Source organism: Ischnura elegans, chromosome 6 (assembly GCF_921293095.1).
Source record: "Ischnura elegans chromosome 6, ioIscEleg1.1, whole genome shotgun sequence".
Lineage (NCBI taxonomy): Eukaryota > Metazoa > Arthropoda > Insecta > Odonata > Coenagrionidae > Ischnura > Ischnura elegans.
Window position 1 is genome coordinate 79,953,052 of NC_060251.1, and position 25,397 is coordinate 79,978,448.

A 25,397-nucleotide genomic window follows, 5' to 3' on the forward strand; every position below is an offset into this window, starting at 1 on the left:
TCAATCGCGTATTCAACGCTCTCATGTCCATAAATAAAATTTCATCCACGCCATCCACGAGAAAAGTTTTTCCCAAACGAATTTGGACAGCATATTCCAAAACTTGTTTTGTCAACCAGAAATCATGTTGGTTAAAACTCGATTAAACTCAAAAACCTTGGAGAGAAGATAATTTATTAAGTGGATGCCAAGAGAGGCCGTGCAGGAATATCAATGGATACGTTATCGATATCAGATTAAAGAATGCCCATTCTATCCCAAATTGAAATCTTGCCATTACGATCCAACGGATCACTTAAAATGCGTAACTTTTTGGGGATGTTCCAAAGAAGAAACTCCAAGCCATTGTCTACTCTTGACCTAGAAACCTGCTCCCAATCTGATACCCCCCCGTATCAGTCCGCGGCTTCACGTAATGTCGTCCACATTAAGATACATAACAAAGCTTTCGTGCCGGAGGCTTGAATGAGCTTGGTAGACACCCAGGAACCAAGTTCGCCGGAGTGCTCTTGCACCTTGAGGATGCGAGTCGTAGCTCATTTGGATGGGCTCGCCATGCCGAACACGTGGGGGGCGATGGGCGTCGTCGCCAAAACAATTGACAGTGCAATCGCGCGTTCGGATAAAGATCAACTTTCACCGCGGCGTGTAACATTCGCGGCGTAATCTCGTAACGTAACCTAACGGCTCCGTTACGTAAGTGGGATTGGATTGGGCCACCAAGGGCTTTGCCCACCGCGTCACATTCACGGGCTTGCCGTATGTGATGCAAATCTCGCGCCACCAGGACTTAATGATGCTGAAAACAGAGAACGACTTTCGACATTTTTTGCAAGCGGTACCAAGCGACAAAGAGGGGGAATTTATGTGCTAGAGATGGAGCTGGGAAAAATACAGGCAGAGGAGTATTTGAAATACAAAATACCACTCCAAATGTATTTGAAATTCAAAATACAAAATACCTTTCACTTGGGTATTTGAAAAATCGAAGCACAAAATAGTATTTTAAATAAGTACAAAATACGCTGTTATGGAACATGCGTTAGCACGCTATGTATAGTTGCAAGCATTCTATTCTAACGAAATAGAAGTAATCTCTGAAGCATAATATTACAGAAATGTCATCAGAGCTATTTCAAAAGTATTTTACAAACGTAATTTTTATTTTAGAGGGAAAATTCCAAAAATTTGTATTTGAAATACATGCTAGAAGACACATTCAGGTCATGTATTTGAATACCAAATATAAATTACAAATGTGTTTTAAATATGTATTTTAAATTTCTTTTCTTTGAAATGCTGCACAGCCCTGATTAGCGAGTATTCTTTTTTCATCACCACTGGTCAACAATCCTAAGATTAGTTCGACGCAGCTTTTCACTCAATTCTCCTATCGGCTAATCTTGTCACACCTACATGTTTATTCTCTTTCATATCATTCTTTACCTGTTCCGTATATTTTGTTCGAGGTCTTTCTTTCCTCTTCTTCCTCACTTTAGAATTTTAAGGAACAGTAATTTCAGAGACCATTTTACAAGACTCTCGGTGACTCCTTCAATCATAATAATCTTCGGTAAAACGAATCAGGCTAGACCTCCGACAATTAACACGCATTATGCTTGTTTTCGAAAAAAATGGGTTGATTCCACTAGTTTCACTCGAATGTCGTAAATTTTATTGATGGCTTTAATGTCATAAATTTGATTGATTTTATCTCAAATTTATTATGGCATTCATTATTGACTCAAAAGTAAATGAATCGGCGAAGAATGAAAGACCAAGTGATTGCGTGACTTAAGATTTTTTTCCTCTTAAAATAGCCTCTGTTTGGAAGCTGAGATATTTCTTGCCAGTCAGGTATATGAATGTAAGTTCATGTGTACCCATTAATAATGTTTCCTTACACTTTCAAAAAACTGCAAAAAGACCTAATTTTTTCGTCCTTAATAGAAAGTGGAGCTCACCAGGTATATATCAGCGAAATGCAGGCTAAAGATGGCCGAGAAAGGCAACTTATTCCTTTCACTATTTGGCCCAAGGCTTCATAGGAAAGCTTGCCGAGCGAGCAGTATCATTTCGCCTGAACTCAACATATGTAAGCTAGCAATCGCAAATCCCCAGTCAAGTGCCAAGATCAACTTTCTAGGTAACCATTCTACATTTTAACCGAAAAAATTGAAATTCCAATGATTTATTACTGTTATTATGCATTGAAAATCTACTCATATTTAATATTTGAGTGATAGAAATCATGAAATATGATATAGCATTAGGAAAGTAGAGGGTAATGCAAGAAACTGGTAGTTGCCGATCATTCCCAGAATTTTAGAGGTGTACTTTACAAAAAATAGGCCAATATCTTGAGTACATCTGAAGCACATTATTGCAGCAGTGTTCAAACCCAATAGCCAATTTCCACTCACGTTGACTTTGATTGCCAATGAAATAAATTCAAATAAAATAAATAACCTATAAATGCATTCAATTAAAGGTAAAGGAAAATTACTTTCATTCAGTCCTTGGGAAGTTGAATAAGACTTTAAAAACAAGTCCATTTTTCATTATTTCTACGATATATGCCATCTATAAATTTGAAACCAGAGTAAGCGTGCATTTTAACTCCGCCTTGTTTTATGTATTAAGGCCGTTTTACACGGGGCACGTACTTGCACAATCTGACGTGTGTACGAATGCACAGTCAAAATTGCGTCGTGTGAAGCGGTGAATTGCTGGAACACATGCGAGAATGCGTGGACGTGAGATGGCAAAATAGCCCCTGTTCTAATTTCGTTCATGCATTCGCGAAATTCCACGCCATTTTCGAAATTAATGCAGTTCTAACCTGCGCAATTCCGTGCCCCGTGTAAAACGGCCTTTACAAGTTATCGCTGAGCGCACGAGGTCAAGGCAAGAAAATAAATGAGTTGTGAAAGCGCTATAAAAAAAACTCAATTCATCGATTTAGGCTTTTAATCAATCCATCGATTTAGGTATTTTTGTCCAAAAATATTTACCTGTCTTCGCAGACTCTACCTACACCCACCAGTATTTCCTTTCTTCTGCTCGCCATTGTTATCCATCATTTTACCGGAGGAATCTTTCTGTCATACCCAAAATCCTTATTCTCATCATGATTTAAAGCAGGGGTCTTCAACTATTTTTAATGCAAGGGCCAAAAATCGATTTCACATCGTCCGGAGGGCCACAGTACTCCACGTTACTTTACTACCACGTCAACAAAATAAAAGAAAACATAATTTCAAAGTGCAATAATCTTTACTGGTTAAAAAGTTAAATCAACCAATGCGATTTTTGACATTGTTTATTTTTGACGAGTTTGTCCATATTTGGTTTTATTTTTGTGCGGTGAGGAAAAGTGGACACTGAGGAAAGAAGACGAGAGAAGTTTGAAGGCATTCGAGATGTGAGCGTGGAGAAGAATGGAGAAGGTGAAATGGACGGAGAGGAAAAGGAACGACGAAGTGCTGGATATGGTTGGCGAGGAGAGGCAGCTTTTAGATGAGATACGGATAAGATAGAATGTATGGATGGAGCGAATACTTAGCGGGAGGGGATGTTGAAAATGGTGTTATAGGGTAAAATGTTACGAAAACGAGGGAGGGGAAGGAAAAGAATAGGATTTTAGATAGATTGAAAGAGAGTCTCACTATAAAGTGAAGAGGGAAGTGCTTTAAGGAAGGGGAGGCTCGCAGAATGCTTCTTAAGTACTCCATGGAAACCTACCTTGATATGTAGAATACTATAATAATAAATATTTTTTCAGCCTCTAGGAGCCGCAAGAAATTAACCGGCGGGCCACATGCGGCCCGGGCGCCGCGGGTCGAACACCCTTGATTTAAATAATGCCTCCCTAGTGGCCCATATTATAAGCAAATACATATCTTTAATTAGCTAGAGATCCATACAAAACCTTAATACCACCTATTATGGGTATCCATTGAAATCACCCATTTACTGGCTGGGTATCGGAAACACACCCAAAATAAATGCTAAATTCGGAATTGATTCTATAAATAAGTAAAAGTGGCAATAGGAATTTTTAACCTGCAATTTTTTTCTTCTACAGCTAAATAATGGTTGCTATTAGTATGTTGAAGCAACCAATGCCAAAGAATATCGCCTTCGTGGAATCTCCAGAGTTAGAGGAAGAGCAATCGTCCTCACTTCTTGACAGCCAATGCCACAGCAGACCGGAAATGGTCTTAGCCCGAGGCCATCCGGAACTAACCTACGCTTCAGCCGTCAAGTTGACACGTGGCGATGACCCTGCGCCCGATACGTGAGATGGTTATAATCCTGGCTTGTATTGAACGTAAGAAGCTGCGCATTCTATTAACTCATGACTTCGGGCTAGATAGACGATGAAACTCAATTTCAATGCCTCATTAACTAATGCGAAAACAAACCTACAATTTTAATCGAAGCTCAAACTGAAGAACTAGGAAAATATATTAAATATGCGTCAGGCTATTTTCCAATGACTGCAGTTTCTTTATCGCCAGATACTATAGTTTCCCTGATTTGTGTTATTTGATAAAATGATACGGTACGGTAGCCATTCTCCGGAACTGAATGATACCAATAAGGACAGCCATTGCCCTCATAGTCTTCGATTACCACTAGAGTAGCTCTTAATGTGGACAGCCACGGTCCCTTCAATAAACACAATGTGTTTAATGGGGAAAATATCTTAAAGATTAATTTCTTTTTTTTTCATTGCCACTGCATTTATTTTTGTTACGAAATACGAAAATTTCTTAAGACATGCGTTTACATGTTTACGGAAAAGCCTTATGCAAAATCAAGGATAAGTTGACTGTGGCGTTAATGATTCGTGCAAACCTCCTCATGAATTACATAATATCTTACGTAGTTCTCAACTCCTGCACAGCTACTTTCAGTATGATGTTGGGACCAAAATTTTACCATTTAACAAATCATTTAGCCTTCAGTGATCGAAGGGTAGTTCCTTTCATTTTATACGCTGTAAAACCGCTTTTTCGAATCGCTCGCCTGATCGCCTCTTTGGTCAAGACTCTGTGGTAAATATGAGCTATAAAGAAAATCTACTCATGCGAGCGATTGAAATTGTACAATCCGAAATTACGTGATGGGTTGTGATGATTCTGATGGACTGATTCTGACCATAACACAGATATGAAGATAGAGGCCCAATAAATAGAGATGTGGAGACAACAGTTCCGTTGAAAACTGTATACTGAGAGAATCAACAATGATGATGATAAGGCTAGCGAATAGGAGAGAGGTCTCAATATTGAGCTAAGATTCTGGTTTCTGCGCAGCCACCTTTTATGCATATTTATTCTGATGTCTGGACCAGGAACTCAAGCTATCGCTTGAACCGGCGCGTCATCGCCGGCAATTCGGCCATGAACTAGGCCGAAACTCGCTTTCTCTTCACCTCCCTCAAAAACCGCTGGACCCGAGGGCGCAGAGACATATCTTTTTTTCCCTTTTGAGAATGCCTCTTGAGTAACCTTTCTTCGGTCTGCATTTTGAAAGTGTTTTCGCACGTGCTACCGCTTCCGTTTGCGTTGCATTCGCAGCTAAAATCCCGGTCTTTAAGTAGATTGGTCCAAGAGCCTTAGTACATGTCAAAATTAAGTACATGAAAACTTCAAAATAGGTATGTCCTCTTGTTGAACCTCACCGAATGGCGGTCACGAAAATAGACCACCCTTCGAAAATAAAATTCATCTTGTCCTTTCCGCACTGAAAATATATTCCCGACCCTGATTCCTGCAGCTATGCAAATGAACATAGGAAAATAATTTTTGTATTCTATTACTTGGTTGAACAAATTTAAGCTTAATACTTTGCAAAGACTATCCGTGCTTTATTTTCTGGAAATTACATTTGGAAATCCGAATTTCTCCATAGCCTCTTCTAACGAATCTTTAGCAAGAATGCTACCATTGTTGATTCATGGTAGAATATGGATGCCGTTTAAGAAAAACTGGTATAATCTTCGAAATGCTTAAAGAATCAGGGGAAAGGTAAAACTTAGGTTCACTATCGGCAAACGTTTTGAATTGCAGTTCTAGACTAGTTGAGCGAGGTGCGGGAAATTCAACAGAAGATTCGAAGGAGACATAGGATTGGGAGTTAGATATCTTAGGGGAGGGTTTTTAAAAAAGCCATAAGAGAGAAAAGAATTTTAAGTAAACGAGGATGGGGAGAGGAGGAAGAGAATACATGATTCATGATTCATAGGTGGAAAATGATAGTGAATAGGCCTCACCGAGAATTGAAGAAGGAATATCAATTTAGAGAGAGGGGCAGGTGGCAAATTCGCAAATTCTCCTTGTAATTATTACTTTAATTTTTTCATTACTTAAGGTTTGGAGAAGAATGAAGAAGAGGAAGGAGAGGAGGACAAAGTTATTGGTATGGTGGGTGAGGAGAGGCAGCTTCTAGGTGAGATAAGGAGGAGACAGAAGGTACGGATGGAGGGAGTACTGAGCGGGAAGGGAATGTTGTAAACAGTATTGGAGGGTAAAATGCTGGGTAAACGAGAGAGAAGAAGGAAGGAAATTGTTTCTTTTTTTTAGATAAAATGAAAGGGATTAGACCGTATTGTGATTTTAAGAGGGAAGTGCTGGAAGGAGGGGTAGGCTATCAAAATGTTTCTTATGTTCTTCATGGAAACCTACCTTAATCGGTAGAATGCTTGTGTTATAATATAATTGATCTTCTGCCTATGAATATATCGTAGTCGCATCCAGAGCCCTCATTATTCTTACTCTGACAACAAGAGAGGGCGATGCGATGGGCACAAAGATTTCGACCGAAAAATGGCCAGAACGGCCGCTTTTCACAACGGTGGTCCACCCGTCACTTCCGCACACCTCGAATATGGAGCAAGAACAGTGGAACAGTGGCAGGCAACAGTCGCTCCCTTTCTCGTGTCGAAACAGCCAGCTTCTGAAAAATCTGCTCTCGAGCATGCACGGGCAAATGCAATTCCAATAACCCACCTCCCCTCTCTCTAAATTGCTATTCCTTCTTCAATTCTCTATGAGGCCTATTCACTATCGTTTTCCACCTATGAATCATGTATTCTCTTCCTCCTCTCCCCTATTCTCGTTTACTTGAAATTATTTTCTCTTTCATGGCTTTTAAAAAACCCCCCCTCAGAGATCTAACTCCAAATCTTATGTCCCCTTCGAATCTCCTGTGGAGAGTGACTCGGATCCAGTGTGACTAATACTTGACGAGAGTGTTGGCTAGAAGTCCTACTTGAAGCTCATTATTTATTTTCTGCCTTAGCTTGATTACTATCTATTGTGCATAAATATTTTTCAGACTTCGCAACGGGTGGTGTTTTCCCTGAAATTTTGATAGATGCATGGTCCATCATCTCCTTGGTCTGTCCTTTCAACTGTGTCCGTATTCGCAACGGGTACATCACCAGGCAACTTTCTAACTTTAACAACACTTAATTTCAAACACCATTTCATTTCATCAGTGGGCAATTTAGAAAATGATGGATTCGGATGATAGCAAATCATAACATTTCCAGTTTCCCTGGAAATGGTGAAATTTCTTTTTTGATGGGAAAGAACATCAGTCATATTCAGGCAAATAATAACATATTCAGTATTATTGACCTTATAATGAGCAGTGGTGAATGGTACAGCACCAACCGACACGAAACCCAAGTAATCTTTCTGCATTTAATTCGTAAGAATAATTTTTAATGATTTAATATCTATCGTTTTTTAATGGACACATCCTGCCACCATTTTAGCCATTTTACGCATTTAAACGTTAAAATTGATCTATTAAGTGGAGATATAAGCGAAAAAAGAGATATCCATAGCGTAACAGTAATCATTTACGACTCTCAAAATATTAACTTGTCCATGAAATTGGAGTGAGGAAAACGGGATTTTTTTAAACTTTCCATTCCTATACATTTTACTTCCACCTTCTTTTAAATGGCAAATATTTTTCCTGAATTTCGTTATTCATCGTAATCGAAAAAACAATTAGAAAAATTTCTACCCTTTATTTGAACTTCTCTAGACATTCCTCTTTCAAAGCATTATTAATTTCCGCTCTCTAAAACCTTATTATCAAATAAAAACCATGAAGCTGTGAGGGGAGACATAAGGATAGTACGGAAGAGAGGTGTAAATAAAATAGAAGCTATAGGAACGTGTTTTAGGTGGAGGATCATTATAGGTGGACCAATAGATAAACTAGTGAGCGAGTAGTGAATCAAGTTCAAAAATATCGAGATCCATTGGAAACAATTTAAAGAGGGAAAGTAGAGTTCATAGGGTAAGAATACCTAATCTTGGACGATGACATCCTACAAAATATATTGTGACGAAAAATTCTGGTTAAAAACAGGGAAGAAAAAAGCCAAGGACTCACTCTGATCAAGTATTGGCAATGGAAATGAAACGTGGTACCTCATATATTAGGGAGTTGAAGAGAATGGAATAAAAAAGAGACTTTTTGAATGCTTTTTTATAACGATGAGGACAAATATTTAAAAGAAAGGGAAAAAGGATTTAAGCAGGAAATGCACAACAGAAGATTCACGAAATAGCATGCAGGCAGAGAGATTCACGAAATAGCACGCAGGTAACAGGGAGACCTTGGGCCTCTCGGAAATCGTCTTTGAGAATTCAAACTTTCTCTTGAGTCAAGGGGAAAAATGTCTCGTCAGATCGGCTTTTGTGCGCACGCACGGTTACTCCTATCTTAAGACATCGAGGCAGGTGCGAGAAATTGGTCAAAAATGGATGTTGAGACCTATTTCGGTTGATGCTCTTCCTCCATTCCCGTGACCAATGCGATGCTCAAACCTTACACCACATGCGGAAGTGGAGCTCTCTCGATAATGGTCGCGGAAATAGTTTGAAATTTTCCTATGCTAGCGGATGACAAACAAGTATGTCTAAATTTTTATTGCTTCTAGGCAGTAATTGACCAACTTTAGTCAGCGAGCCACTTTTGGATTTGAATGACAAAATATTACTGGTGGGAGAGGGTGTACACTATGCAGACTATTGCAAACTTCGTGGCCTATGCTGATACATCGGTTTTCAACCCGGGTGATTTTTCCAAATCATGTATGATTTAAGTGCGATGCTAAGTTTTTTCGAAGACTTTAGTTTAACCAAATCATTCTTAAAGCATACCTTTTCTCTGCCTCTAGTTACGATTTTACGGGAAAAATAATTTCTTTTCTAAAGCTTCCAGAGGAAGAAATTTGAGGCTGAATATAAACCATTTATGAAAAAGAGCTGATGAGAAAATCGTGTTGCATGAGTGCAAAAAAATACCGATAATTTTATGTCTAACAATTTTTATAGCAATGTTTTTACAATAATTTATAGTTAAATCAAAAACAGGAAACATTCAATTATAAATTCGCAAAAAAAGAAACTATAAGTATGGCACAAAATATCAAAACTCCACTGGATACATATTCTTTTAAATTATACATCCATTTTCAGTTGAAGTCCTGTTGTAGATTTAAAAGTAAACCGAAAAGTTGGCCAACATTGCATTTCAATTTTTTCAAGACCTTCACTTCAAGATATTGATTTAATATTAAATATCATAATAATAAAAAATATATTAAATATAAAATAGATCCCGACCTATACTCCAAGATACAAATCGATATTTAATATTAAATCAATATCTTGAAATGAAGGCCTTGAAAAAATTTAAATGCAATGTTCGTAACCTATACTTCAAGACACTAATAAACGTTAAACACCAAGGTCAAGAGAAAGAAAAAACTCAACTATTGAATAAGCTCAAAAACTATTGAACATAGGGGTCAAGTTAAGGAGACAAAAAAAAACTCACTGAATTTAAGACTCGCGAAGATGGAGTGGTATTGGTATTTGAATATCATCTGATTAATTATTAAGCATTACATTTACTTATATTTTCTAGTTCCATCAATAATACCGAAGTTTGAATTTCAATTTTGGCCTCAAATTTTACGCACGGCGCAGCCACCTTGAGCGTTCTTGTATGTTATTTACACTGGAGGCGCACCGCGAGAAAGTGGGTCTGCTGGATGAGGCGCCCATTTCGTCATGAAAGGGGGAGAAGGGGCGGGAAGACGAGCCGATAGAAGGGATGGGCCTGTTTGTTTACATTCAGTCTTCCAGCCGTGCTGGGACGACCTTACTGGAAGACGTGAATGGCTGTAGTGAAAAAGGTCTAAGGGATTCACCCATATAAAACCAATGACCACGCGCATCATATTACAGTGGCCAGTAACTATAAAAACTGACGATGATTGTATAATTGAAACATGTGTAGTACTCGGTTAATAAATTGTGGACAAAACAATATCTTCGTTTATCATTTGCTTTTTTATTATTAAAATCATCGTCATTGACTATACTAACTCAAAAAAAACGTTAGTTTCTATTAGCACCTGAGAATGATTGTATCTTATAACAAAACTCATTTAGGCCCTCAAAGAGAATGCATTAATCCCTCTTTTGCATATTTATTTTGCATTATTCGTGACGAATTATTTCCTCAAAACTTGCGTAATCATCTTGAAAATGTTCAGGCATCTAGAGTAGATTATTTTTCAATGTTTACCTGTACCTCAAATATAAAATGTCACATCTGATAAAGAACTGAAGTAAAATTTTAAATTTGACACGCAGGAAAATGTGAACAAATGGCTGTACTTTGTATACTCTAAACATTTCAATATTAGAGCGTTAGTTTTAATGAGAGATTTTTCGCGGAAAGTGACATGTTGAAACGGAATTAATCGTCCTCTGAACACTCAAATAACTATTGTAGTAAAAGGTAGCTGTACTTTTCCACAAATATTTCAATGCGTACGACGCGTTTCGGTTAACAGAGCCACCATCTTGTACCAGATGATGGTTCTGTGAACCCATATACGTACCACGTATTATAATAACTGTTGAAAAGTGCAACTACCTTACCAACATGTCTAAAACATGCCTGAAACAATTGATTTACTCAAATAACTCCTCATGAAGATATGCTCCGATGGAGCTCAGGGGCGCAGCTAAGAATTAAAGCTGAGGGGCTTTTAGACGCAATTAATACTGGGGATCTGGAATACCCGCCAGGTTAAGCGGGAGGTGCGGGGGCCCTGCCCCAGAACATTTTTAAGATAAATGGTTCAAAGTGGTGAATTTTACGCCTTTCTGAGGGATATTTTTTTTAATCCATACACTATTCTATAAGTCATATAATCCTATTTAGTAAAATTGTTTAAAATACAAACATATCTCTGAGCACTGGGGGGAAGGTGTTTATCCCTCAAAACCCCCCTCGCTGCGCCACTAATGGAGCTAGTACTTACGGGAGAAGATGTTCAAAACAGTGTTAGAGGGTAGAAAGTTGGGTAAACGAGTGAGAGGAAGAAATAAAAAAGGATTTTTAGATAGAATGAAAGGGAGCAGGTCTTATTTTATTTTTACTTTATTCTCAAACCACCGGATACAGCTCTTATTGGCCATTTTATACCGGAGTGTTCAACAAATGTAACAAGTAAACGTACACAAACAATCATGCTCTGGACCGGGGAAACCTACCCAGGTGGGACTCCAACCCGCGACCTCTTTTTAGGCAGGCGAGAACGTTACCCCGCCGCCACCGAGGCCGTAATTTGTTTAGAATTGAAAAGAGAATAAAATAATGGAAGGGGAGTCAACCAGAATGCTATTTAAGTACTCCATTGAAACTTACCTTAAGAGGTATACTTAATTAATAATTATAACTCACAATAGTATAACCCCTGGTATACGTGGGAGCATACGAATGAAACCGAATTAAAGTCACTCCTTGATTTAACCGCCGTGAACCAGGCGTCGCAAGTGGCCGCCAACTGGAAATCGGCTCTTCCCTTTCTTTCGAAAGCAAGCCACAAAACGACGAAGACGGCGTATTACGTTGCTTTCTCTTCCGACCCCGATTCCAGCTGCCCAAAAGGTGCGGTGGGAGGAGGCTGCAAGCATAACGCCCTCCCTACGCTGTATTGTCAAACCTTGCCTTCTCACACCAAATCGTCCCGCTTCCTCAAGCAACTTCGCGAAATATTCGCCACTCATCACGGTCACACAGAGAAATAGTGAGAGAGGTGGCTACGCTGCAGCCTAAAACTGATGCCAACAATAAAATCCGAACTTCAGTAATTATAGGGGAATAAAAAACTTAGAAAATAGAATACTTACATAAGTATTCTATAAAAATTCTGATACTTCCTCTTCGCGAGTGATAACTTAAGCGAAATAAAATGTCTAAAGGCCGTTTTACACGGTACACGGAATTGCGCAATCTGACGTACGTGCGAAGGCGCAATCAAAATTGTGTCGTTTAAAGCGGTGAATTGCTAGAACACATGCGAGAATGTGTGGATGCGAGACGGCAAAATAGCCCCTGTTCTAATTTCGTTCATGCATTCGCGCAATTCCACGTCATTTTAGAAATAAATGCAGCTCTAACCTGCGCAATTCCGTGCCCCGTGTAAAACAGCCTTAACAACAGGAAACAAAATGAAAACAAACGCCAACGTCGAAGTCAGCTTCAATCATGTAAACAACAGGCGACAAACTTTTCATCTCCACAAAAAACTTTGTGGTGAGGAGCTTGCACTGGACCACAAACCTCATGTGCCTCATGAGTAGTGGTGCGTATGCGCAACCTCACGCAGGTAGCTGAAAACTATGTCATGTGAGGGTTCCTCAGGTGAAATTGTAAACAGCGTGAAGTCAGTGGACCGGGTTCATGTTAGGACCAACTGTCACTATGTTGTAACGTGTACAGTGGCGTATCTGTCTACGCATAGAATTTTGCTTCTGCGCATGGCGCCTGTACTGAAACGGCAAAATTCCCCGATCACGTGATGGAGCTGGGTCTGTTTGGCTGATTACGACGATAACTTTTGTTTCCATGCTGTTAATTTCACCAATAAATTTTCAATTCAATAATATGTTTCTCCCTTAACTATAAACTGTTTTATCAAACAAATTTATGATATGATAGATTTAAATTTAAACTTTATTATATTCCACACAGTATTTATTAAACAAACTCTACCAGTTTTGACCTTTACAGATCATTATCATGAGTAACAAGAATTATTTAAAGAGATAAAAGAATTCTTTTACATTTTGATAATGAAATGAAAAGGTCGAAACTGGCAAAGTTTTTGAAATAAATAATACGTGGAAAAAAAAACAAATTTTATTTTTTAATCTATCTTGTCACAATTCCACGAAATTAACTAGCGAACTATAGATATTATTATTCGCAAACAATTTCTATTTTGCTTTTTGAAGACGTAACCCAAAGTCTTAGATAAATTTATTATTTTATCTCAAACAATTTTTCTTTGCTGGGGCAGAATAAGCTAAATGTTGATGGAGATGGAAAATTTTTGACGGATGAGAAGGATCTCGAGAAGTTAACGAGGGGGACCTGCTTTCTCGTCATTTCCAAAGGTTTGAGGGCCTTGGTATTTTCAGAAGCACAAGTGCCGACATGAAAAAAAAATGAATCCTGAAGGTAAAATTACTGTCGAGGTCGCAAAATTTCAAACACAGCGAGCTTTCTCCCGCATCATCGATTGCGAAAACTGTCCTTCGTTGTTCACTATTTCGCGACATTATCGCGTCACCGTTACCTCATGTTGGCCGAAACTTCCCAAGCACGATCAGGAGTGACATGCAAGCACTGTTTGCGGATATTATTCATAGCGTATGTAGCGTAATGATATGTATATGGCGTATCGTGGTCATAGTAATGAAGGTAGTGACGAGGGTAAATGTCGTGTTTTCCACTTTTGTTAAATATCGATTTGACCATGGTAGAAAACCAAGCCAAATAACGACAGTACAGTTCGCTCAACGTCCGCAGAAAAATAACGCTCTTTCAGTCTTAACAGGAAAAAAATTAAGGCTTTTTATCGTGGAACTTCTATTTGAAAATGAAAACAGTAAACTGGTAAACCGCTGACGTGAAGGACGAGATTCCTAGTGGTAATAACAAACGATAGAATCTTAAATTTAATACCAAATTGGTATACCTTCAACAGTTAATTATTTAACCGACCGTGGATTGATTGACAGGAAGTTATTAATAAAATAATAAGGTCCAACTTAATTCACACATCGGTCAACTTTCATATACATATCAATCAACAAATATCGGTTTAGGATCTACTCTAAATCCAAATACAATACATGGAAGCAATTATCCTAAGGTCTACTCCTTTCTACCTCTACATTTATTTCTAAAATGTTTTTGCTAATGCAAAAATTAAAAAAAAAATTATTTACGAAGCGACTCAAATTCAAATTATAACCAAGAAAAGCGATCATGGAGGAAAAATTTTGAAATTTTTCCATCCGAGAGAGTTTTTTGCAGAAAAAACTTTATCTGGCTTCCGACATATTTACCATGGATTTAAGCTTTCAAATCTTCACTTTCACTAGGATTCTAATCCCTGAGAATCAGCAAAAGCATGTTGGCATTAAGTAAACAGCATAAATCTGAGATTAACAAAATTTTCAGTTTTTATCGTACTTCGGTCATTTTACTCTTTGACACTCATTTCATGTGTCTCACATTTATAAAAAATATATAATTTCAAACTCTCTAGTTAGGCTGAGACAAAGTCATGGCAAAATCTCACATTCAACTATCATGATAATGTATCGATATAAGCTCAAAGTGATTATAAGACGGAAGAGTAATGCATCCAACTGATTTATACCATAGCAAACCCTCAAAAATATACATACTTTAAGTTACAAAATAACATTCAAATGCCATTGATAACTCGAAATAGAGTAGCGTCCCCTGCATTAATTAAGAACAAGGAAGAGTGGCTCCCGAAGTGATGAAAGTATTTTTGTTAATGGGAGAAGAAAACCTGTTCTCAAAAAACTGATTGATCAATTTCAGCATTCCAATAGTGAGGAGGAAATCGCTATAATGATATCATTAGATTTCCCTTCCATCGTAACATAGTAATTTGACCACCAAGATTTTTATATTCTGATCATATATATTGCGATACGTTAGTACGATGTATATGCATTCTTTATAACGGTGGAAGACTGGTTGGAGCATAGAGGAGTCATCCATCGGAATATTACATCAAAGCAGATGCAACCATACGGTTATATTCTATCAATGTGCCACAATATACTAAAGACGGCTCAGGAAAAATTTTACGCTTGATAATAAAACTTTTGACTTTTATTGCGCGAAAAAATGTGATCGGTGAACACTTAGTTAATTTTATAATTTAAGGATAAATAAATACTGTATAGAGCGTTGAGAAAATAATTATAAACAAAGAAGAGGGAAATTAAAAGTAATAAAATGCGGACAATGTCTGAAACTATGGAATGTAAATCTATTAATCGTATACGACAAATTATCATTAAATATGATTGGATAATTATCATAATTAGTCAACATAGCCCATTTTATGTTAGATATTGAGCAAATCATCAGTTATATGTAAAGCCTATCTATCGTCGGTTAGTGAAAAATGACGTATTTCATAGCACCAAATATTTATGGAAAATACATTAATGTTATTATAAATGAGCTATAATGTATGATTCCTTCACCATTTTTCACAAATAAAGACTTTTAACTGATGATATCACCCATATTAATAATATAATTAGCTAAAATATGACTACTTTTACCAAATAATCTGTCAGTGAATCGGCCAAACGGTCACGCGCGCTAACAGGCAAGTGAAATGAAGGACGAAAAGTCTTGAAAAATATTTGTATCGGGCTCTTTCTTTGTAAATTTATCACCATTAATACCGCATTTAAATGACTCTCAGTAACTTTACTATTTTGAAATATTATTGATAAGTATTAATAAAAATTTAAAATAGAATCCAAAATTAAACATGTACCTAAGGCCTTTCTCAATTTTCCATTCATGAATATTTCCAAGGATGATTGAAGGTTCACAGTTCTGTGACCTCAATCGGGTACAGTGCTCAAGAACTTCCGTATGCGATGACTTGCAGCATTTTTAAGGGTCAGGTATCAAACGGTCATGAGCAAAGTTTCTCCTTATCCTAGAAATAATTTCTCAAACTAAGAAAGAAATCATTTGATTCCATGAGTATGATTCCATTTCCATTCCCTAGGAAATACGATATACAGACACTTTAAAATAATATCATTCAATTCCATTTAAAATAGACCTTTAATGCCGTTTCCTTCTTTATAAGAAGAAAAAAATGCCTATTTTGATTACAATGTTCAGAGTAATCTTCTTTTTTTTTGTGTTTTCCGCGTAAGTTTCACCTCTGGCTTTTCCCCTCTCGTACTGGAGACTTCCTCAGTATGTATCGGTTATGTAATTGGTAAAGAAACAGTAACGTCTATGAAAAATATCATCATATCATTTTAGGTTATTTCAATGATCCGCAATTGTAATAAATGGTTCACAAAAACTTCACCCAATCAGTAAATTAATATTTTTAAATCGTGTGTTCCTCAATTTTTTCTGAGATTTAATTAATGACGGAACTAAGACAAGGCTTGGTGGGGTTAATGTGGAGATAAATAATTTAAAGATGGCGAATATTAGACGTTTTACGAGCAATCAGCAACTTTGTATATTTTAAAATAGATGTATAGGAGTAAATGGTACGGAAAAAATATTCTTAAAAAACCTTTCAAGGCATCAATTAACTATGGCGTGATGGATACGTGTTCAAGTACATAAAAAAAAATTCGGACGAAAATAATTTTATTTAAATACATATGATTTGCATTATGCATGATTTGTATATGCATCTTAAGACAAATTAATAATTAAACCACATAGATAATTCTAGACGCCAACCAAAATACGATTTTATCAACCCTGGTAAAAAAACCTTAAGTTCTAAACGCTTACTTATAAACTCCTCATAAAAAATGTCTCATATCTGTACTCATTTTCATGCTCACCAACGAATGGATTAATAAATGAGGATGCCTTCGCATTACTAGCCCATTTAAATAATCCATAATTAAAATTCAACTTACTTGTAATTTTTGTGATCAAATAAAAATCATATTTTGAAATGTACTTACGGCAACCACGTTCTCATTAAAATAAAAATAGCCTGCACTGGACAATAGGCCGGCCCTTATTTTTCAGAATTGCGAAAAGTTACGTTTTCCTGGTCTCAAAATGATCCAAATGGTGTTCATATTCACGTGTTTAAATTTGGTTACTTTAAAATAACGGCAACCCGTGCCCCAAGGGCCCTAAGTACTAAGGACCCTCAATTGAGTTTTTTGGGGCCGAAAAAGCACTATTTCTATGTAAAACGTAAAAGTAAAGCCCTTTAGGGCCGATTTTCTGTTTGTTTTAACCTATCTCTAAGCGTTTAGGAGATATCGCCCGTCGTAATGCAATTTCCCCCCTAGGGCGCCACCCCGCACCGCGGCACCGCTGAGGTATGTCCCGCACCACTTACTAGAGACTTCTCCTCAACCCCCTCCCCTCCCTCGGCAAAGACTTTGCTCCTGATGACAAGATTTACATGCTAGTGGTACAGTATTGAATAGGTTGTTCCTCTTGTGTCATGATAAATGTTGTTAAAGCCTATAATGTAAATTTTAACCCTTCAATGCCGTCCTATGTATTGGGTACCGACCCCTTAAACCTTGATTTTTTGCCGCCAAACGGCCGCGAACCATTCCAGCAGGCTTTGTTCCAAAGTGCTTTTTATGTACAAAATATTATAAGCATGTGATAGAAATGTGTCTATGAATAATAAAGGAATGAAGGGATTGAGTAGGGCTTCCAGGGCTCCAACAGTAGATAGAAATATTCAAGGAGAAGAAAGGAGGTAGTAAGTTCACGGATGTAGATCACTGTGGATAGATAGAGATAGTTCTTGTGTATAGTGTGCAAAGGATAGGAAGAGCTAAGTTTTTTAGGATGTAAGGAGAAAAGTGGTGAAATAAATACTTTATCATGAACGTGACGTTCATTTTAAGAATAGACCAACAAGGAAAGGCATGTAATCAAGACTAAATCCAGGCATTGAACTGGTTGGAACAGAAAGTGAATAAATACTCGGCTCAAATTTACCGACAGTGAGAGAAGTACTATGTGTTTTCTCTATCTCCTAATGGGTTCGAAATTTGTAAGACTTAGTGCGAGAAAAACCATGAGAAATGCGTCTCATCCATAGTATAAAACTAGAATTCCTGTTTTTACGGAAAATAAGGCGATTGAAAAGTTAGAAAAATGACGCAAAGAATGGATGAACGTGCAACGGCATAAAGAGAACGCGAACTACGGTGGATATGAAGAGAAGAGAATCTTTCGTAACAAAACTTGATGATTTGCTTGACATTACAAGGAGCGGTACCATTGAATTTTTGACGCGCGAGGAGGAAAGTGCAGTTAATCTCTCGGATAAATGTGCTTGGGCTGAAGAAATAAAGTTCTTACGCAAATAGAGAGGAGAACGAAATGCAGTTATTGGTGGAATATATTTCAATATATTCAAGAAGAAATGAAAAGATGTGGTTCTCCGCTCCTTTTTTTGCATTAGCTCCCATCAGAGACCCGTAGTTCCTACAAAGACTTGTTAATTACGAAAGTGTTAACCTAGACATAGCGAAAGCAGCACAAAAGAGGTTTTCAAACTACTTGTGGTACATGAGTGAGGAGTTGGTAGGCCTGTCCTTCTTTGACGGATCAATTTCTACGTGTGAAAAAAAACGTGATACGCCGTATGTGGTCATGTGTAGGAAAATATGATCCACCGAAGAAGGCATTATATAAACGTAAAGACATGACTAAGGTATCTATACCAAATTTTGTCACCACTAATTCGAGAAAGCTATTTAATGTATTGTAAATATGCATTGCATTCTTTGATGTGAACATACGAGAATGGGATGAACATACAAGAACGATTTGCAAATTATTCGGGGTCATCAAGTGGGAAATGATTGTGCAGCGAGAGGAGTGAAACTAATTCAAGATTATTGGGCAGTCACGTTGAAGGAAGAGAGCTTTCAAAATTTATTACTAAGAGTGACTTTTCATCGCAATACAATCCTTACGTGCGGAAAGGCACTTTCATTTCCAAATGTAGGATGTCAGTGAAAAATTAGAAATACAATGAAAATCTATTTTATTTTGGTTAATGTACCGAAATTCATGGACAGAGTGAAAATAAATTGATCTCTTGGATTGGAAATATTGTTATGGCAATTAAATTCTTTCTAAGGTAAGCACATTTCTTCAGAGGCTAGATCTTGACATCAGGAGCAAAGTCTTTGCCGAGGGAGGGGAGGGGGTTGAGGAGAAGTCTCTAGTAAGTGGTGCGGGACATACGTCAGCGGTGCCGCGGTGCGGGGTGGCGCCCTAGGGGGGAGATTGCATTACGACGGGCGATATCTCCTAAACGCTTAGAGATAGGTTAAAACAAACAGAAAATCGGCCCTAAAGGGCTTTACTTTTACGTTTTACATAGAAATAGTGCTTTTTCGGCCCCAAAAAACTCAATTGAGGGTCCTTAGTACTTAGGGCCCTTGGGGCACGGGTTGCCGTTATTTTAAAGTAACCAAATTTAAACACGTGAATATGAACATCATTTGGATCATTTTGAGACCAGGAAAACATAACTTTTCGCAATTCTGAAAAATAAGGGCCGGCCTACTGGACAACCATCAAGAGTAACTTAATCACTCAACTGATTTGTATACAATTAATGATACCGGGATCGTCAATATTCTAGCGTCATCAAAATTTTCATAACTATATTCATGCCAATAAATACAGCTTCTCCAAATTGCGTAGTGAAATGCCTCCTTTGGAGAAACGATTTGAAATACCTAGCTGGAGACTTTCCCAATATTTACTCAGACCAACTTTGATTTAAGTGCGCAGAATCTCGAAGTTAAAATAAACCGGACAAATACTCACAAGTGCACGTGGGTGATGCTTTCTATTTCAATAGCTCTTGCGGAACTAGGCGTCATAGCTGAATCCAGTTCCTGCCGAGCAAGAGGGAATAAACTTTCGCGAGAATGCCAGCCGAGTAGGTACACAGAGTAAAACTTGGATTTTAACAGCTGGCCTTACTTTCACTTTCCGTACTATTGTACTAGATATCTCTGTCCACACCCTATCCTCAGGAAGTAACATTTATCAAATGCATGGACTCTTATCAGGCTAGCCTGCCCTGCTCTAGACAAGGGTCATGAGTGACCCAATCAATTAACTGAATTTAATTTTAAAACTTCCATCTTATCCCGCTTTCGAAATTTTTGCAATAAAATATTATTCTGTAATATAGGTATTATGCGAGCAATAAAACTATTATGAAAGCTCTGAAATGCCTGAAAATTAGCCATTCATTTAATAATAATTGCTTCTTTTGACTGAAATTTAATGTTTGGGTCGGCTTTTTACTTTATTTGAGGTAGAAATCGAGGATAAAGTTTGTAAATCCATGTCTACTATCTCATTTGCGGTGAAATTAATTATTTTAATGCTAAGTAAATCCACGCCACATATGCTGGCCACATATGCTGGCCTGGACCGGGAATCGAACCACAGACCTTTGGATTTAGATTCAAAGCCAACAATTAGGAATGAAGGGATTTTTTTGCCATAAATATGCTCAAAAACTATTTGATGGAGCCACGACGTGTGTAAAATGAATTGGTTTTCTAAAATACCTAATAATGAGCATTTAATTCTATTTACTCCTTTAAATTGCGGCATCTAAGCCTTTGCTAATTACACATTACAGTAAACTGTTTCGTGACTCAAGTTTCCCAGCATAGACCGTCGCCGTGAGATAATTAAAGGAATCAGGTGAGACAACCAACTTTGCGCCAATATTTTGGAATTGTGCCTGCAGCATGTCAAGGCAATGTTTAGATGTGCTGATGGAAAAAGCATACTTCTCAAGTGATACGGCAGGTAGTAAGTAATCATCAGCAATTGAGATAATATGAAAGGCAATTATGGTAAAAAATATAATTAAGTTTCTTTCCTTCTAACTATGGTGAATTCATGGGAAGAAGAAGGTTACCTCTTCTCAATTCCAAGAGAAAACGTATATTTTCTGAGACTAAATATTTAACACTCTGAAGGCCGAGAATCATTAGTAGATGACGCGCTTAATTAAACCACGACGATCTATTGAGATAAATAGTACATATAATTTTTTATGGATAAATTCTCCCTCAGAAAGACTAAAACTAATACGTTAGCACCAAATTATGATTGGCATTACCCATCCGAATGTTTCAACATACTCTTTTCCTTCTTAACCCACAGAATTTCTTTGATTTCAAAATTTCTGGAACCATTACTGTAAGTTAGCAAAATTTTCCAAAGCGATGATTATTACTGCATTTTTAATTCCTTTTGCATACTTTCGAATGGAATACGAAAAAAACATTCGTCAACGCTTCATCATGCTATGGGGCTAATAACAGCAGATTATCTTCAACGAGTTGTGAAAAATAATGGAAAATTTGTTAATAAATTTGAAAATATGGACTTTAAACTATTATGTGAAGACGCAAGAAAAATTCTGCAAGGATACACCAATAACTGAATTGTATGTAACTTTAAAAAATTTTGCCTTGTTTTCAGAAAAAAATTGTTCTTGTATAAAAAAAATGTACTTGTAAAAACGTACTTGTAATTAAAGAGTGCTAAATGCTGTGACCAATAAAATGTATGAAAAAAACACCAGTTGTATGTAAGGCATTCCTTTGAAAAGCACTAAGTGAGTGAAAAAATTTGCATTTTTCAAATTAATGTTGCACTTTATAACATTACATAGTTGAAACTTAATTCGGCTTGTCTTCTCCTAATGATTCTCATCCCTGGAGAGTTACATTTATGGTCTAAGAAAATAAATCTTTTCTTCTGGACTAGTCACCTCCTTCCTCCTGACATATTCTTCATGCTGCATGGAAGAAATTTCACCATATTTCTTAACATATATACCTTTTACGTGTTGCTACTCCCCCCAAAAAGTCTTACTCTGAACCGCCTCTGCCTGCAAGTGCAGGAAATAAATCAGCTCAGTGCTGACATCGGTATGGAAGACGGGAAAACGTTACAATGTCGGATTGCTCGGTAGTAGAAAGTTCTTGCTTCTCGCAGTAGGGAGCCACAGGTCTGATCACCCAGGAACGTCTGGGAACTGCGTCTGCCTTTCTTCCCATCGACACGTAGGCACCCACGAAAGGTTTTCAAACATTTCACGCTTCGTAATTCTGCGACTACTTCCGCCAGCGTCGAAAGGAGGGCAAAAATACCGGGCGTGTGAACCAGGGGGCTTGATATACATTCGCACAAGACACTCGTCATGCCGTTTCCCTTGAAGATAAGCAATGTTTCAGGGCGCAAAATGGAAACGGTTTCTAGTGTTTTGGTGACCCAAAAATTACGCTCTCAAATGGCAATAATTATTTCGGTTCGCAAAAAAAAATCCATAAAATGTAGTATTTCCTGATTCCCCATTAGTGGTATCCATGTGACGTAAAATGAACACTTTCCTACTGTTAAAAGGGTAAATATCGGTGTTTTCAACAAATTCAAGCACCAATTCTCAATTCAAACTTTTAATTTAATATTTTCTCATCGCAATTATTGGATTTCTGCTTACATTTTTGTCTCCGTTGGTCCATCCTGAAGATGGTTTTAGGCCATTTCATATCCACGCTGCAAATAATAAGCGCCTATTTTTGAAGATGAAGACGTAAAAACTCTCGTTAATCCTATCATAAAAATTATGTTATTTTATTCTTTCCCAATATATATTTTTTCTATAAAATGGCGCTACTTCTGTATTTTTAGAATATTTTAAACAAATAAATAAAGACGCCACGAAAAAGGTAAACATACTTCTCGAGCGAAAATAATGCGCCCTCTTCAATTAATAATGATTTGACAGAGGATTTACCTTATGGGTACCATTGCAGTTCACGTCTCCTTCCGCTGTCAGCCGCTGTTCGACGCTGGACAGCACGGGTTCCGTCTCGGCGATATCTCCTCCCTTAGAATCCAGGGAACTGGGAGCTTGTAGCCTCATGGTGTATGTTTCTCGTTCTGCTGTTGGTGCCTTTTGAAATCAACCACTGCTCACTTCACCGGGGTTTCACCGCTCTTAATCACTCTTATAATTACACTCTCTTGTCCTCTGCCTGGCTTCCTTCGACTTCTCCTGTTACACGGAGCGGCGAAGGAAAATTCCTGATAAAGGTAAAAGAGAAAAGAAATATTAATATGAAAATACTACATTTTAGTTTAAAGACATATTTTCATTAGCCACTTCAGTTAATCTTCCCTGTGTCAATAAAAAAATGCCAGTGAATGGCAGTTTTTTTACTAAAATTAAAAACATCAATTTGAGTAATTAATCAGGCTGACTTTTCTAGCTCGAAATACAGGCAAATGTTGATTATGGCCCAATTAATATATCCTGAATATTCGGACTTGATGGCGTAGGTTAATTAGCAATTCGTCATGAAAAAACTTATCAATAGGAAAAGCTCCGTCCTTTGATGTTATTAATGCTATGAGAAAGTATTTATCCTGTAGGTGTTATTGCAGTTGACGCTTATTTTAGGGTGATAAAAGTACTGTTTTTAGTGTTAGTAGCGTTAATATATAGGGCGGTTCGACGCATATTACATTCTGCTAATATAGCCCAGCATTAAGTAAGCTTAGTAACTACTCTAAGCTCAAGGTACTTTACCGGGCGTAGTTGTTGCGTATTTGGCCCTAAATAGATTGCGACGCACTAGAAAACAAATTGAAAGTGCGTCTGATTGATTAGCATATTGCATAAAGAATAGCGAGCTCTAGAAAGGCGCTTGGGATATGCTTCTTATTCACTTGACTGCCTCATTAGCACAACATCCGTTGATAGGAGTTAACATAGTCTTCATGGTGCTTGATGTGTTGTGAAATTAAATCCTGTTATCTAACAAGCGTTCCCCGCATTTTTTTCCGTCACCGTATCAATAGAGACCTTGAAACGCTAAGCGATTTATCTCAATTATTTCCCACGAAGTACAACAAAATATGTCACAATATCAAGTTAGATCAAGAGGTATCAATTGAAATTTGAGCCGTTGTACGACGCGAACTGAAATATGAAAATTGTTCGAGGTAACTCGATTTTTGTTCCCGTGAATGATTTTTATATGATTGAGAGGGATATTATCATTTTTCCGCATAAGAATATGATCTGTACTATCTCAAAGTATGTTTGTGTTTCTCATCGCTTCAAAATGAACAATTTTGCGAAATATTCGAGGCGCATTGGCCGGAAAAACTGCTATATTACTAGTACTTTCACCCCGTCCTCAGGGCATGCATGACCTGATTGCAACTTAGCCATCTAATCCCAGGGGCACCAGGACAGCATTCTAGGCAAACTGTACGCAGACTGCCAGATTGGAGCCATGCCCCACAGTATAACAAGATCGTAAAGATAGAATTTTGAGGGGTATAGGTGTTCAAACTCACCCGAAATGTTTGGGACATATGGCCATAAGTGTGCTCCCTCCTAATGAACGTCGTCTAGGTGTACTCTTAATAAACCGCCTCCTAAAGAACTCCCTTGAATTTTCTGGCTACAGTATTGCAGTTAATCCCTTCTGTGCTAAAATTTAGCATAATTTGGTTTTTAGGAGCTATAATTTTTTATGTGCCAGCAAACAAAATTCATAGCAGTGGCATAGTAGTTTTTATCTTTCCAAAAAAAATTATATCATAGTAATTCTTGTCAGTTTGCCGATTTGCTTTCTTATAACAATGCCATCGTTATTTTCTTCGAGAACTTTTTTAAACTGTGGTGCAGTATTTACGGGTAAAGTTTACGAAGACAGAAAGCTACATAATTAATAGGTGATTTGCATACCAGTTTTTAAACACCACTTTACTATTTACAGGCATTCATCACAAAGAAGGAGGCTTTAAGAGAAAGGTGGGTCGTAAAGAAACACCAAGGCTACAGACTTTCACTGACAACGTATGCTAGAGAGTCTGTTACTTTTTAGCCTTTTTCACTTCCATTGTGTTCCTAGACTCATTTCACCGACAAACTGTGATTTTCACTATCTTGGTGGATAGGCAAGTGAGCGCGACAGGCCCATTCAAGCGCGGGAAAAATTATAGGAATATGCGGGCATTGAGCACCATAGAAGGAAACGAGGATACCCCATCCGGAGAGAAGTACGGCCAAGAAGCCGTACGGCGATTCGCTATATTTCCGAGCAAAGCGCTAAATTGAGTGCAAGGGAAATACAACAAATTTAGAAAATAATTTTCCTAACATCATATTAATT

At 37.6% G+C, this 25,397-nt stretch overlaps 1 protein-coding gene across 3 annotated transcripts in view; it reads right to left on the reverse strand.

The window, feature by feature from the left end:
* The window catches only part of LOC124161054 (progestin and adipoQ receptor family member 3), a 147,256-nt gene that overhangs the window by 46,656 nt on the left and 75,203 nt on the right, over window positions 1–25,397 (reverse strand). For 2 of the 3 annotated variants that reach the window (XM_046537217.1, XM_046537218.1), the window contains exon 2: window positions 23,006–23,295. In XM_046537217.1, coding sequence (XP_046393173.1) covers window positions 23,006–23,134 — 129 coding nt within the window. In that variant the 5' untranslated portion in view covers window positions 23,135–23,295. Of the gene's footprint in view, window positions 1–23,005; window positions 23,296–24,576; window positions 25,236–25,397 lie in introns of those variants that run through there. The other variant, XM_046537219.1, reaches the window with a different exon arrangement.